Below are 11,832 nucleotides of genomic sequence, written 5' to 3' on the forward strand. Positions count from 1 at the left end.
TAACAGCTAAAATGGACTTCCACAGTCCCAATAACCCATGTCTAGACTGTGGGGAAAGTTTAAGTCAGCACAGCGCACACTCTTACCCTGGTTACTTGTCTCCCCTCGTCCAAGTAGAGAGAGAAGGAGAAAGAGACTTTCCCCAGGCCTCAGGATCTTGGGTGGTTCAATTTCCCCCATCTAGAAACATGGATCCTTGGCTGTCTTCCACCAACCAGGTAACTCATTCTACCTCCTTGGGGAGGAGTAGGGGGTGGGCAGAAGGCCAGGGTGCTTAAAGAAAAATCCCTCTTTATGGAAACCAAAGAAGAAAGAGGCTTTTCTCTTTAACAGAGGTGAACAGAAACTAAATAAATGGTGTTTACCTCCCCATCCCCTCTCCTACCCACCTCTTCAGCTGTCATCTCTCAGGCTTTCCTCCCCCTACACTGCTTACCTAGTCCTGCTGCCCTGTTGCTGGCCCTGTACCCCATACCCCTGCCCCCAAGCACAGGCTGCCCTGAAGCTCCGTCAGACTGTACCACATAGTTGTGGAGAAATACTGGCTCCTAAGCAAGGCAGGTTGAAGCTATAGACTGATTGCATCCCCCCCAAATTCTCATGTTGAAACTAATCTCCAGTGTGAGAGTATTTGGAGGCTGGGCCTTTGGGAGGTGATTAGGTCACGAGGGTAAAGACCTCATGGATGAGATAAGGGCACTTATAAAAGAGGCCCCAGGGAGCTCCTTGGACCCTTCTACCATTTGATGTTACAGCGAAAAGAGGGCAGTCTGTGAGCCAGAAAGCAGGCCTTACCACACACTGAATCTGCCAGCACCTTGATCTTGGACTTCTCAGCCTCCAGAACCATGAGAAATAAACTTCTGTTGTTTATAAGCTACCTAGTCTAAGCAGCCTGAACAGACTAAGACAGTTGATTAAGGGGAATTTGGAGTAGCTAAGGTTAGCTTCTGTCCTTCTCTCAGTGAAAGAAAGGTAGGTCTCTGGTAAAAATATTTCCCAAAGAGTTTCATCTCTATTGTGGCAGGACCTCATTGAGCTTCCTTTGGGAGACTTATTTGTGAAATGGTTCATTTGGCAAGTCAAGAACAACCCATCTCTTTCTTCAAGAAATAGATGTAGCTGGGGTCTCAAACTAGTTTTAAGTTCTATCTGACATGTATCACATGTCAGTGATATTGTGGAAAAGAGGTGGTAAAGTCTTATTAGGAAAAAACAAACAAATGCAGAAATCCAGGATTAACATAATATGAAGAAATTTAAATTATTTAGCCATTCGCTAAACATGTATTGATCACCTATCATGAGCCAGGCATTGCTCTGATTGCTAGGGAAATGGAGAGGAAATCTATTGTCCCTGGCTTTGAGCTGCCCATAGTTTTATGAGGGTGACAGAGAATTCGATTCCAGTATGATTGATATATACTGTGAGAGAGGTATGCACAGACTGTTAAGGGAACACACGGACAGGGACATGGCCCAGGTTTGAGGAGTTAGTTGCGGAAATCTTTCTAAAAGAGTCCTGAAGTGCATCCTATAGGCAAGATGAAGGGAGTAGTAAAAGAGAGAAAGATGTCCTAATTTAGGCAAAAGTAATTGAAAATAAGACAAGGCTCAGAGCTAAAAAGAGAGCCTGGCATGTTTGGATAATAGCAATCATTTAAATGGAGTAAAGAGTTTAGAGAACGGTAATAAAAGAAACTGGAGGGATGAGCAAGGCCAGATCATACCTTGTGTGCTATGATAAGGAGTTCGTGCTTTTCTCCAAAGGCACTGAGGAGTTTTAAGCAAGGAAGAGCATGTGTTTTAGACATCACCAGTGATAGGGAGAATGTAGCATAGGGGGCAGCTCTGGTAACATTCACGGCAGGAGGCCCTGGTGGCCTGCACTAAGAGAGTGACCGTGGACCTAAAGAGAAATGGATGGACTTGGGGAGACATTAAAAACATCAAAGTCAGTAGGACTGTCATTTACTGAGTAGAGGAAGTGAGAGGGAAAGAGAAGTCAGAGATAATTCAGGTTTCTGTGTTGGGCAACTGTGTTAGTACCCTTCACCAATACAGAAAATATTTATTAGGAGAGCATTAGGTTTGGGGTAGACTTAGGGAAAAGATGAGAGCAAGGTTTAGAACACACTGAGTTAAGATCCCTATTGAATCCCTATTGAAAGAAGATGTATAATAGGGTTTGAACATATGGGTTAGGAGCTCTAGATAGAAAGCTGGGTTCGAGATTGGGGTGTGTGTGTGTGTGTGTGTGTGTGTGTGTGTGTGTACACACGCATGTATCAACATACTTATGTACTTTGGGTGGAGGAGTAGGGCAGTAGGCACCTTGGATATGGATAAGCTCATCCAGGGAAGTGTGTTGAGACTAAGAATAAAGGGACAGAAATGAGGCCCTGGAAAATATCATTTCAGAAATAGGCAAAAAAACAGACAGAAGGAAAAACTAACAAGTGTTACAGAAGCCAAGAAATAAAAACTCAAAGAGTCACCTGTTTTAAGTGCAACGGAGAGGTCCTGTAAGTTTAGCACTTCACGTCATCTTCTGAGTTTAGCAAAAGAGTGATTATGAGTAACCTTGGAGAAATCAGTGGCGGTGGAGGGGCAGAGATAGAGGCAGATGGCAGTGGGTGAGGAATGAAGCAGATAGCCAGTGTCAGCAATGGTCTCAGCCCGTCTGAGAAACAAAGTAGAAAGATAGTGTGGGAGGGGAGTTCAGTGGGTGAGATGTCAATGGGCCATATAGACCTGAGGAGAATTTTCTGTAAATGGTGAACTGATTATATGAAAGATGAGCAATTAGGGGACACCTGCTGACTGATGAAGCCATGTCCTCGAAGAGTGGGGCCAAGATGAGTGTGGAGCACCGGGGAAGGGTTCGCTTTGGGCAGGAGGAGGGCAGCACAGATGGCTTCAAATGTAGGTAAGTCTTTTGGATACAGCAGGTAGAGGAGATCCTCAGCTGATGGTTCCTATTTTCTCTATTAAGTAGGAGGCTAGCCACCTGCTGACAGCAAGGAGGAAGGTGATGGTGTTGGCGAGAGAAGAGAAGGGGTGAAATCCGTGCTGTAAAGAACGAATGGGGGAGGCTTACTGGGAAAATAGGAGATGTCTGGACAGCTTAAGGTTAAAGATCACGAATTTTTATAAACTTCTTAAATATTTTTTCAAAAAGATCACTGGAACAGCCCTTTGTATTTTCAAAACCAGTATTAAACAGGATCCCACATTGAACACATTGTTTCTTCCAGGTTCATTTCCTAAAATGCTCCTCTTTCCTCTTTCCACTGCTCCCCCACTCCAGTTGGCTAGTACAGAAGATTTTCTGGCTTTAGTGAAGCCACTTTTCCAAGAATACATGGAACAGATTACAGAAGCAAGTGACAGCCGGCTTGCTTCTCCTTCTTCACTTACAGTCAGCTGGAGTTCTGAAAAGAGGAAGTTAGGAGAACTTTTTTTCTTTTTTAAAGAAAGATGGGAGAATCAGGAAGCTTGAGCAGGTGGAAACACTGAGGAAAAAAGAAAGAAGAGAAAAGGGGAGCAAATAAATAATGAAACAAAAGAAATGAACCAAAATGTAAACTGAAATGATGTCATAAATCAGAAAAAAAGGGGAGCAAAGAAAATACCTGCTTTCTAACCTAGCCTCTTAGTTTGCTACCAAAATATGTAGTATCCGTGAACTAGGAGCCCAAGTCACATGGAACACAGAAGTTTTGAGTGGTTTCAGCTCTCTTCTGCCTAATTTATCTGTATCAGTGGCAAAGTATTCTGGGCTTTTGTTTGTTTCTTTGGACCAACCCCTTAATTTAAAAATCAAGTCTAGGGTATGGAGGAACAAAGGGACCAGATTCAGCGCCATTCAGAATATTTAATGGGTGCTTGTCATGTGCAGGTATGACTGTTCTGGGTAGTGGGGATTTGCAGAAAAACAGGAAATAGTCTCTACCTTTGCAATATAATTTCTCCCAATTGAAAGGAGACTATTGCTTAGGACTTATGTAGGTGGCAGAGCCCAATCCTCTGGCTTTTATCAGCTAGCCGGACATTTATTGGCAAGTAACTTCTTAGAAAAAATAAGAAGCTTGAGTACTGCTTTAACTGTGCCATTGCTTGTATCACCTTTTCCTAACCTCTTGTCCCCTGATGCTTCTGACTCAGATTTGCCCCCTACCCCACCCCCATCAAGACGCTGATGTAACGCAAGCAGATAGATAGCAGCTGAAGCCAAAATAGAATGGATAGTTATCTGAGGAGATAAAGTGACGGTGTTCCCTGTTCAGGCTATTGTTCAAGGGAACATGTCTTTTATTTATAGACATAGAATTTAAAGGCATAGACAGTCAGAGCTGGATATTACCTCTTCTTACTATAATTCGTTTCCTAGAAGTATGGTTGATATAGCTACCTTCTTTGCATGTAAATTGAATGTGATAGATGGGTGTTTTGTACTTGGTTTCATGTTCTTTTAATAGGTTCTGTTACTGTTGGGGTTAAGGCTGGTTTCTAAATTTTAATGCTTCAGTATTTTGCTTTTATAGGACACTATTTTATCTCTACTTATCTGAGACACGGGTTGCAGAAAAAGGCAGGAGGTTTTAAAAGATGCCAAATATAGGTGATGTTCATATTAATAAACTATTCATACTTTAGTCTGGTATGGCTAAGTAGATGAAGTCTCCAAATTGTTAGCGGGTTTGCAAAGTTGGCTCCCCTTAATAGATTTCATGGCGGTTAGTGGAGCTTTTGTGCCAGGAAAAATGTAGTAGTCTGTTCTTAAACCTCCATTTCCTTGCTTCCAAACACCCAAGAGTGAGGTTCACAAGGATGCCACTAACCTTCTGTTGCTCTGGGAAAGTGACTTCATTTTTCTAAGATTTTACTAAAAAGTGTTATGTGCCTTGTACTCTTGGAGTGTGTTTTTTCCTAAGCTCTAAGAAGATCTTACAGATTGAACCTCATGATTTTTTACAGCCCTTCTGCAAGAAAGGGAAGAATAGTGCCTATAAACCACTTTGAATTATTCGAAACAAAGATAATAGAATATAAGGAACCCAAGATAAACCTGGCCAGCCCATTTTTAACAGGTTAACTGATGAACAAGAAATAATTTTTATACAAACATGAAAACAGCTGATTAATTGTAAACTTTGTTTGTTGTCATGATACAAATAAGGAAATTTATTTTCTCCCTGAGATGAAAAAAGATTCTGACATGGTATACCCATGTTTACCCGTGTAAGGGCAAACATTAATTTGAAAAAGAAGTATTAAAGCTAGATTATATGAAGGAACTTACATTCAAGAATATTATCATAGCAGCATTTCTGTGAACAGGATTAATCACAAAAGTAACAAATATGCTTTATGAACATAATATTTGAAGTATTTTTTTTTAATTTGGCTGTTAACCATAAGGTTAATTGATTCTTTTCTTCCTGCTCCATTGTGGTTAACATACTCATTCTTCCCTTTAAAGACCCATTGTATTATGCAAATGAAAGAGATTGAAAGACTTTGTGTCTAAGAGAGAAGGCTGCTTTTTGCAGGGGGACTCATGCACCTGTCTCAGCCTTCAGCCCCCCACCTCTGCTGCCATTGGCTGCCAAGCTAGGGACTCAGTGATCAGGGTTAGTGGGTGTAGGGTCCTTGAATTTTGACTCCCATTTTCTTTGTGACTTACTCTGATTTTGTCTTATAATTTCTCCCCTTCCAACTCTCAGCATGCCAACAGCAGCTGCATCATGGCACTCACCCTTGCTGCCAAGAGGGCAGGCAGCCTCCTTGGAGACTGGAACGTGGCACTCTAGCCAACGGTTAAGAAATAGATACTGGAGTAAGACATATAGCACCGCTGATATGCAGAGCCTTCTAGGAGGCATTTAGTGGAACACTGTGTCCACAGTATTTTTTAACTTAATTTAAATTTTGGAAACTTTCTATTATGGAAAGTCTTCAAACATATACAAAGGTAGAAAGAATACTGTAGTACATGCCCACGTACCTTCCTATCTCTCCCTTTCACCCATGATCAACTCATAGACAATCTTGTTTCACTGTCCATGGTGTTTTCCCCATGGTTTATCCAGGCTACTGGTAGATTCATTTCCAGGGATAAATATCTCTTAAATTATAGTTCCTTTTCCATCCTTCCTCAGTCTAAGATCTGTCACCTTAATGATTTTCTCAATCCTTTCTTCCTAAAGGTAAAAGCTAGTAGAGTCGTTTTTTCCTTCTAAATTAAGCCAAGATGCTATGTTAGTAACTGTCATATTTTCCAGTACTGTCCCCTAAATTTTCGAGGCTTTGTTCATCCAGTTAGCCAGTCTACCCAAAGCATGGCTGAAAGGTACAGGATCTTAGAATACAGAAGTTTCAAGAACACTGAGTTTGATTCTCAGTTTTACCACAGACTAGCTAGCTGTGTAACCTGAGACAACTTCCTTAACCTTTCTGTGCCTCAGTGTCCTCTTGTTTTTAACATGAGACTAGTAATAGGACACGCCCTACATTGCTGTTGCAAGACTTAAGTGAGTTCAGATACTTAGACCGCTTAGATGGAGCCTGGTACAAAGTAAGCGTTCAACGTAGGCTAGTTGCTGTCACCGTCACCACCCTCATCATCATTTTCTGCCCCTCGCCACTCATTTTACAGAACAGAGGACTGAGGCCCAGGTGGATGAAGCAGCGCCCTTCAAGGCATCTGGCAGTTTTATCAGGAGACCTTGAGCAAGAAACCACATGGCTCAGTTCCTTCATTATACTAGATATAGTCTGTCCTCAAGGAATTATGCTCTGACAGACAAGAATGATGTGTAAAGGAAAGGGAAGAGCATTACTAAAAGCATGAACAAAGGAATAACTATTGCTGCCAGAGAGGTAAACCTTAGAAGTTGTATGTTTAGAAAGCAGAGTGCTCCGGGTTAACATACCTCCTTTTTAGTGGAGAAGGTGAGATTTTAAGAATGCTTTTGTTTAAGAAAGGAGATGATTTGGCTAATGAAACTGGAGAACATTCTGTACTCAGGGAGAAAGAGAAGAAAGTTCAAGTATGGGATGCAATCAACAGATCTAGGGAACATTTGCCCATGAGATTAAGAGAGAAGACAAGATATAAGAGGAGAGGGGAAGGTAAGATTGTTTGAACCATCCGTGAATGTCAAAAAAACAAAAGAAATGGATGGATCCTAGACTTTGTCTAAAGCCAAGAGGGGTCTGATATTCCTAAAGTTTTTATTTATGACTGACTTTTAACGTGTGCTAAGCATTATTCTGCTTACTCATAAATTACTTACTACTTATATTACTTCGTATAATTCTCATAACAATTCTATGAAATAGGTACTACTATTGATTTCCTAATACAGCTAAGGAAACAGACGCAGAGAAGTTGAATAACTTGTCCAAGGCCATTTGCTTATTAATAGGCAGGATTTGTACCCAAGTAGTCTAGCTCTATGCTCTGTGTTTTTAAACACTCTGCCATGCTGGCCCATGGTAACCAAAGCCCTGGTGCATCTGTAATCTTGAGGAAACCAGTGTATAGTGATGCCCTTTAAAGAAGCTGGAATTGTGGCATCATTACTCACTGATACCTGTGCTCTCGGCTGACCCAGGGACACTTACTATTTAAATCCCAGTCAGGTTTCAGGAAGCAGACTCTGTCCATTCATTGCATATATGGACCTTTCTAAAAAGCTTTGTCATCACCGGGTGAGGTTACATTTGTTCTAGTTGCCATCCTAAGAAAAAGTATTCTGGTATTTTATTTTCACATGAAGCTGTAAAACAACTCTTGATAGGGATGTGTTTGGTAACTTCATTCATCCAGAGTCATTTTACTACACAGGTATTTCTTGAGAGCCTCTGTTCTAGGTGTTGGGGGATGCCTGTGAAGAGAGTAGTTCCTTCTCTACAGAATCTCCGTGGAGTTTTCCTTTCTTAGGAGCTTCTTCTCTTTAGCATATAAACAGACATTGTTTCTCCCAACTTAAAAAAGAAAAAGAAAAATCAAGAGAAAGCCCTCATGACCCCACTTCCCTTTCCAGCTACTGGCCATATCTCTTTTCCCGTTTACAGCATAATGTCTGGAAAATAGTCTGTTCTCGTATTTGTCTTCACTTTCTCTCCTCCCATCCTCTTTTAAACACACACCAAGCCGACTTTCTCCACCAGATTGCACTAGCTCCAGACTTGAATTACATCCCTCTGCCCACTAACAGCTCCACGTAGATGTCTGCTAGGCACAGGGAACATCCAAAACTGAACTCGGGATCTTCCTGTCCAAGCCCCATCCCTGTGAATGGAGAACCCATCCTTATTGCTCAGGCCAAAAACTTTGGCCTCATACTTGACTCCACTCTTGTTCTCACACCCCACCATCTATTCCATCAGCACATCCTATTGACTTTAACCTTTAAGTCTATCCAAAACCCAACCGCTTTCTCTCACCTTTACTATCACATCCCTAATCCACATCACCATCATCTCTCTTTCCCAGCTGGTCTTCCTACCTCCTTCCCTGGCCCTGTACCCCTCACTGACTGCTGTCAACATGGCAACCAAAGAATTCTTTTAAGCCATCAGTCAGAATGTATCTCCTCTACAAAAATATGTTCTTCAACAATTTTTAATCCCACATGCAACAACATGGATGAATCTCATACATATACTGTTGAGTGAAAAAAGCTGCAAGAAAAATGTATGATTACCTTCATTTAAAATATAAAAATAGGTGACTCAATCTATGTTGTTAGAAGTCGGAATGGTGATCTAGGGGTCAGGGAGTTGACTGTGACTGAAAGAGAGCACCACTCTCTTTCTATGACCGTATAGAAATAGGGTCATTTCTATTTCCTGATCTGGGTAGCGGTTGCTCATAGGTGTTTCGCTGGTTAAAATTTAGCCAGCTATACACTTATGATGTGTACCCCCTTTCTGTTTGTATTTCACACTTCCATAAAAAGTTTTACAAAATTGTTATTTCTTACACAGAAAATCATTCTCCTCTAGATTTAGAGATAGGAATTTATCAGCATTTATAGCCATTATAATATAAGCCCTATTCAGGCAAAAGTCTTGTCTGCTTTCATTTATTCAACAAATATTTACTGAACGCTAGACACTCATCCTGGCATTTGGGATACAGCAGTGAACATGAGAGACAAAAACTCCTTAAGCTTCTGAGGTATGATAATCAGAATAAATTATATACCATTATAACCAGGTGCCAAGGACTATGGAGAGGACAGAAGCAGGAGAGGCAGGCAGGGAATGCTGGAGTGGACGAGGTGAGGTGGCAGGAAACAGTCTAATGAAACAGTCAGGAAAGGCCTCACTGAGAAGGTGACATTTGGGCCACCACTGGGAAGGAGGGGAGGGAAAGAGCCCTGTGTTTATGTGGGAGAAGAACCTCTTGGGCGGAGGATCTGGAAAACAAAGGCCTGAGGCAGAAGCAGGCTGACTGTGCACGAGCCACGGCAAGGAGACAGTGGAACTAGAGGGGCCTGAGCAAGGACAGAGCAGCCGGGCTAAGGTCAGAGAAGTACCCGAGGCCAGATCACAATGGGCCTTGTAAAGACTCGGGAGTTTGATTCTGCATGAGACTGGGGGGTGGGGGGGTGGAATAAACTTTTGCCTGACTTGGTTTGAGCTAGGTTTCAGCTGCTTGTAGTGGCAGGTTGTTCGTTCTCATTGCTGTAAATATACTTCTGTTTATTATCCATTCTACTATTGATGAATGGATAGCAGCTCACTCTACCAGCTCAGGGCTTGCATTGAGTGCTACTATGAACACCCTAGTGCTGCATGTCTTTTGGTAAACTCCTGTATGCAAGACATACCAACTTTAAAAGAAATTGAACAAGATGTATCAATTCTTCTTATTTGAATAACTTACATAACAGGATTTTAGTTCCAGCGAAAGGCAGGTTATCAACCACTACGTACGGTACACATTAGAGGTAAATTCCCAAGTATGTATTAGGGTAAAGCAGTAACGTATGCAAGACAGAGAATACAAAGATAGGTAAAATAGATTATTTGCCCTCAAGGACCCTAGATTCTAGTTGGGGATAAGACATAAGCACGTGAAACAGCAACTAGCAAGGACATGTAAAGGAAATGCCAAATAATATCCTGGGCAGTTTGCCCCATAGTCATTCTCAAGTGAGCAAGGTCACTTTGAACTATGTTGATATAAGATTTCAGAAGGAAGCTGGGGATTCTGTGGAGCCTGAAAGCTGACATCAGATTTGGAAAAGCAGAGAAAGACTTTGTGGACATTATCTGGGCTAGCGAAACAGCAAGAGGGCCCATTTGTATTGGAGGGGCCCGTAGGTGGTCCATCTGAATAAGAGTAGGGCTTAGGATTCATTTTAAAACCTAGTAGGGGACTTCCCTGGTGGCGCAGTGGTTAAGAATCCACCTGCCAATGCAGGGGACACGGGTTCGAGCCCTGGTCCAGGAAGATCCCACATGCCGCGGAGCAACTAAGCCCATGCACCACAACTACTGAAGCCTGCGTGCCTAGAGCCCGTGAGCCACAACAAGAGAAGCCACTGCAGTGAGAAGCCCGTGCACCGCAACGAAGAGTAGCCCCCGCTCGCTGCAACTAGAGAAAGCCCACGACAGCAACAAAGACCCAACGCAGCCAAAAATAAATTAATTTAAAAAAAAAAAAAAACCTAGTAGAGATATAGATGGATTTATTTCTCAAGTAAGTAAATAGCTGCGTTCTAATCTGGGAATGTTTATATAGTCCACATTTCTCAATCACTTTGATATATTAATGCCACATTTTGATATATTAATGCCATATAACCTCAAAGTCCATAAGGTCTAAATGACTTAAGTATATATGTATTTTTAGATTGGCAAAGAAAACTCATCCAGTGTGACTGTAGCAGGCCCCGAGATGGAAAATAAGGCAGGCCAGACTCTGGAAAACAGCTCATTAATGGCCGAGCTTCTGAGCGACGTACCCTTCACCTTGGCCCCGCATGTGCTGGCCGTGCAGGGCACCATCAGTGACCTTCCCGACCACTTACTCTCCTATGATGTCAGCGAAAACTTATCAAGGTTTTGGTATGATTTCACTCTTGAAAACTCAGTGCTCTATGGTTCGTAATCTTTATGTCTGTTTGCACCTTAACAGCTTTAAGGCAAAAGTTTGCCTCTTTTATTTAACCTGTGTGATGTTTTTTGACATTTCCCTGTTTAAAGGCCCTTAAAGGCCCTCAGAAAAGCAAGGATCATAAAGCAAATAATATTACATTCATTGCTCTATTTTTTTTAGAATAAAGCATATTTGTATAAAAAGTAAACTTAAGATCTACTACTTCCTTTTCCCCCTAATAATAAATACAAATATTAATTTATCAAGGTTTTATGGAAGGAGTAGATTCCGTCAACCGGTCTCTCAAAATACAACACCTCACATTTATCTTAGAAAAACTGTGAAAAAGAACTGAGGCATTTTTCTTAGTTACCACAAGAAACTGAAGAAGTCTCCACTTAGAGGGAGTGTGATTTCTCTTCTCTGGTTTGGAAGAAACTTACTTAATGTTTTCCCCTTTCTCCTTCCACTGTGTTTATTAATGAATTCAGAAAAAAAAAAGAAAAAAGTTGGCAGTTAGTTAGTTAGCTTAATTTCTTCAGTCTTGATTTAGACATTGATGTGGAAATTTACAACTTTTCCTAGAAAGCAATGGTAATTTGCTGATATAAGAATGCTGTAAGAAGAATGCTCTGGATACTGTTTCTTTTGAGTGACAGATTTTGGTTTCCTAATCCCATGGCAGTCTTTTCCACCTTGATGGAGTCCTG

At 41.5% G+C, this 11,832-nt stretch overlaps 1 protein-coding gene across 3 annotated transcripts in view; it reads left to right on the forward strand.

Moving 5' to 3' along the window:
- The window catches only part of UMAD1 (UBAP1-MVB12-associated (UMA) domain containing 1), a 235,681-nt gene extending 224,058 nt beyond the window's left edge, over positions 1-11,623 (forward strand). For all 3 annotated transcript variants that reach the window (XM_036863375.1, XM_036863373.1, XM_036863376.1), the window contains one exon: positions 10,877-11,623. In XM_036863375.1, the coding sequence (XP_036719270.1) occupies positions 10,877-11,134 (258 nt within the window). In that variant the 3' untranslated portion in view covers positions 11,135-11,623. The remainder of the gene's footprint in view (positions 1-10,876) is intronic.
- Positions 11,624-11,832: the final 209 nt, after the last annotated feature.

This window comes from Balaenoptera musculus, chromosome 9 (assembly GCF_009873245.2).
Source record: "Balaenoptera musculus isolate JJ_BM4_2016_0621 chromosome 9, mBalMus1.pri.v3, whole genome shotgun sequence".
Lineage (NCBI taxonomy): Eukaryota > Metazoa > Chordata > Mammalia > Artiodactyla > Balaenopteridae > Balaenoptera > Balaenoptera musculus.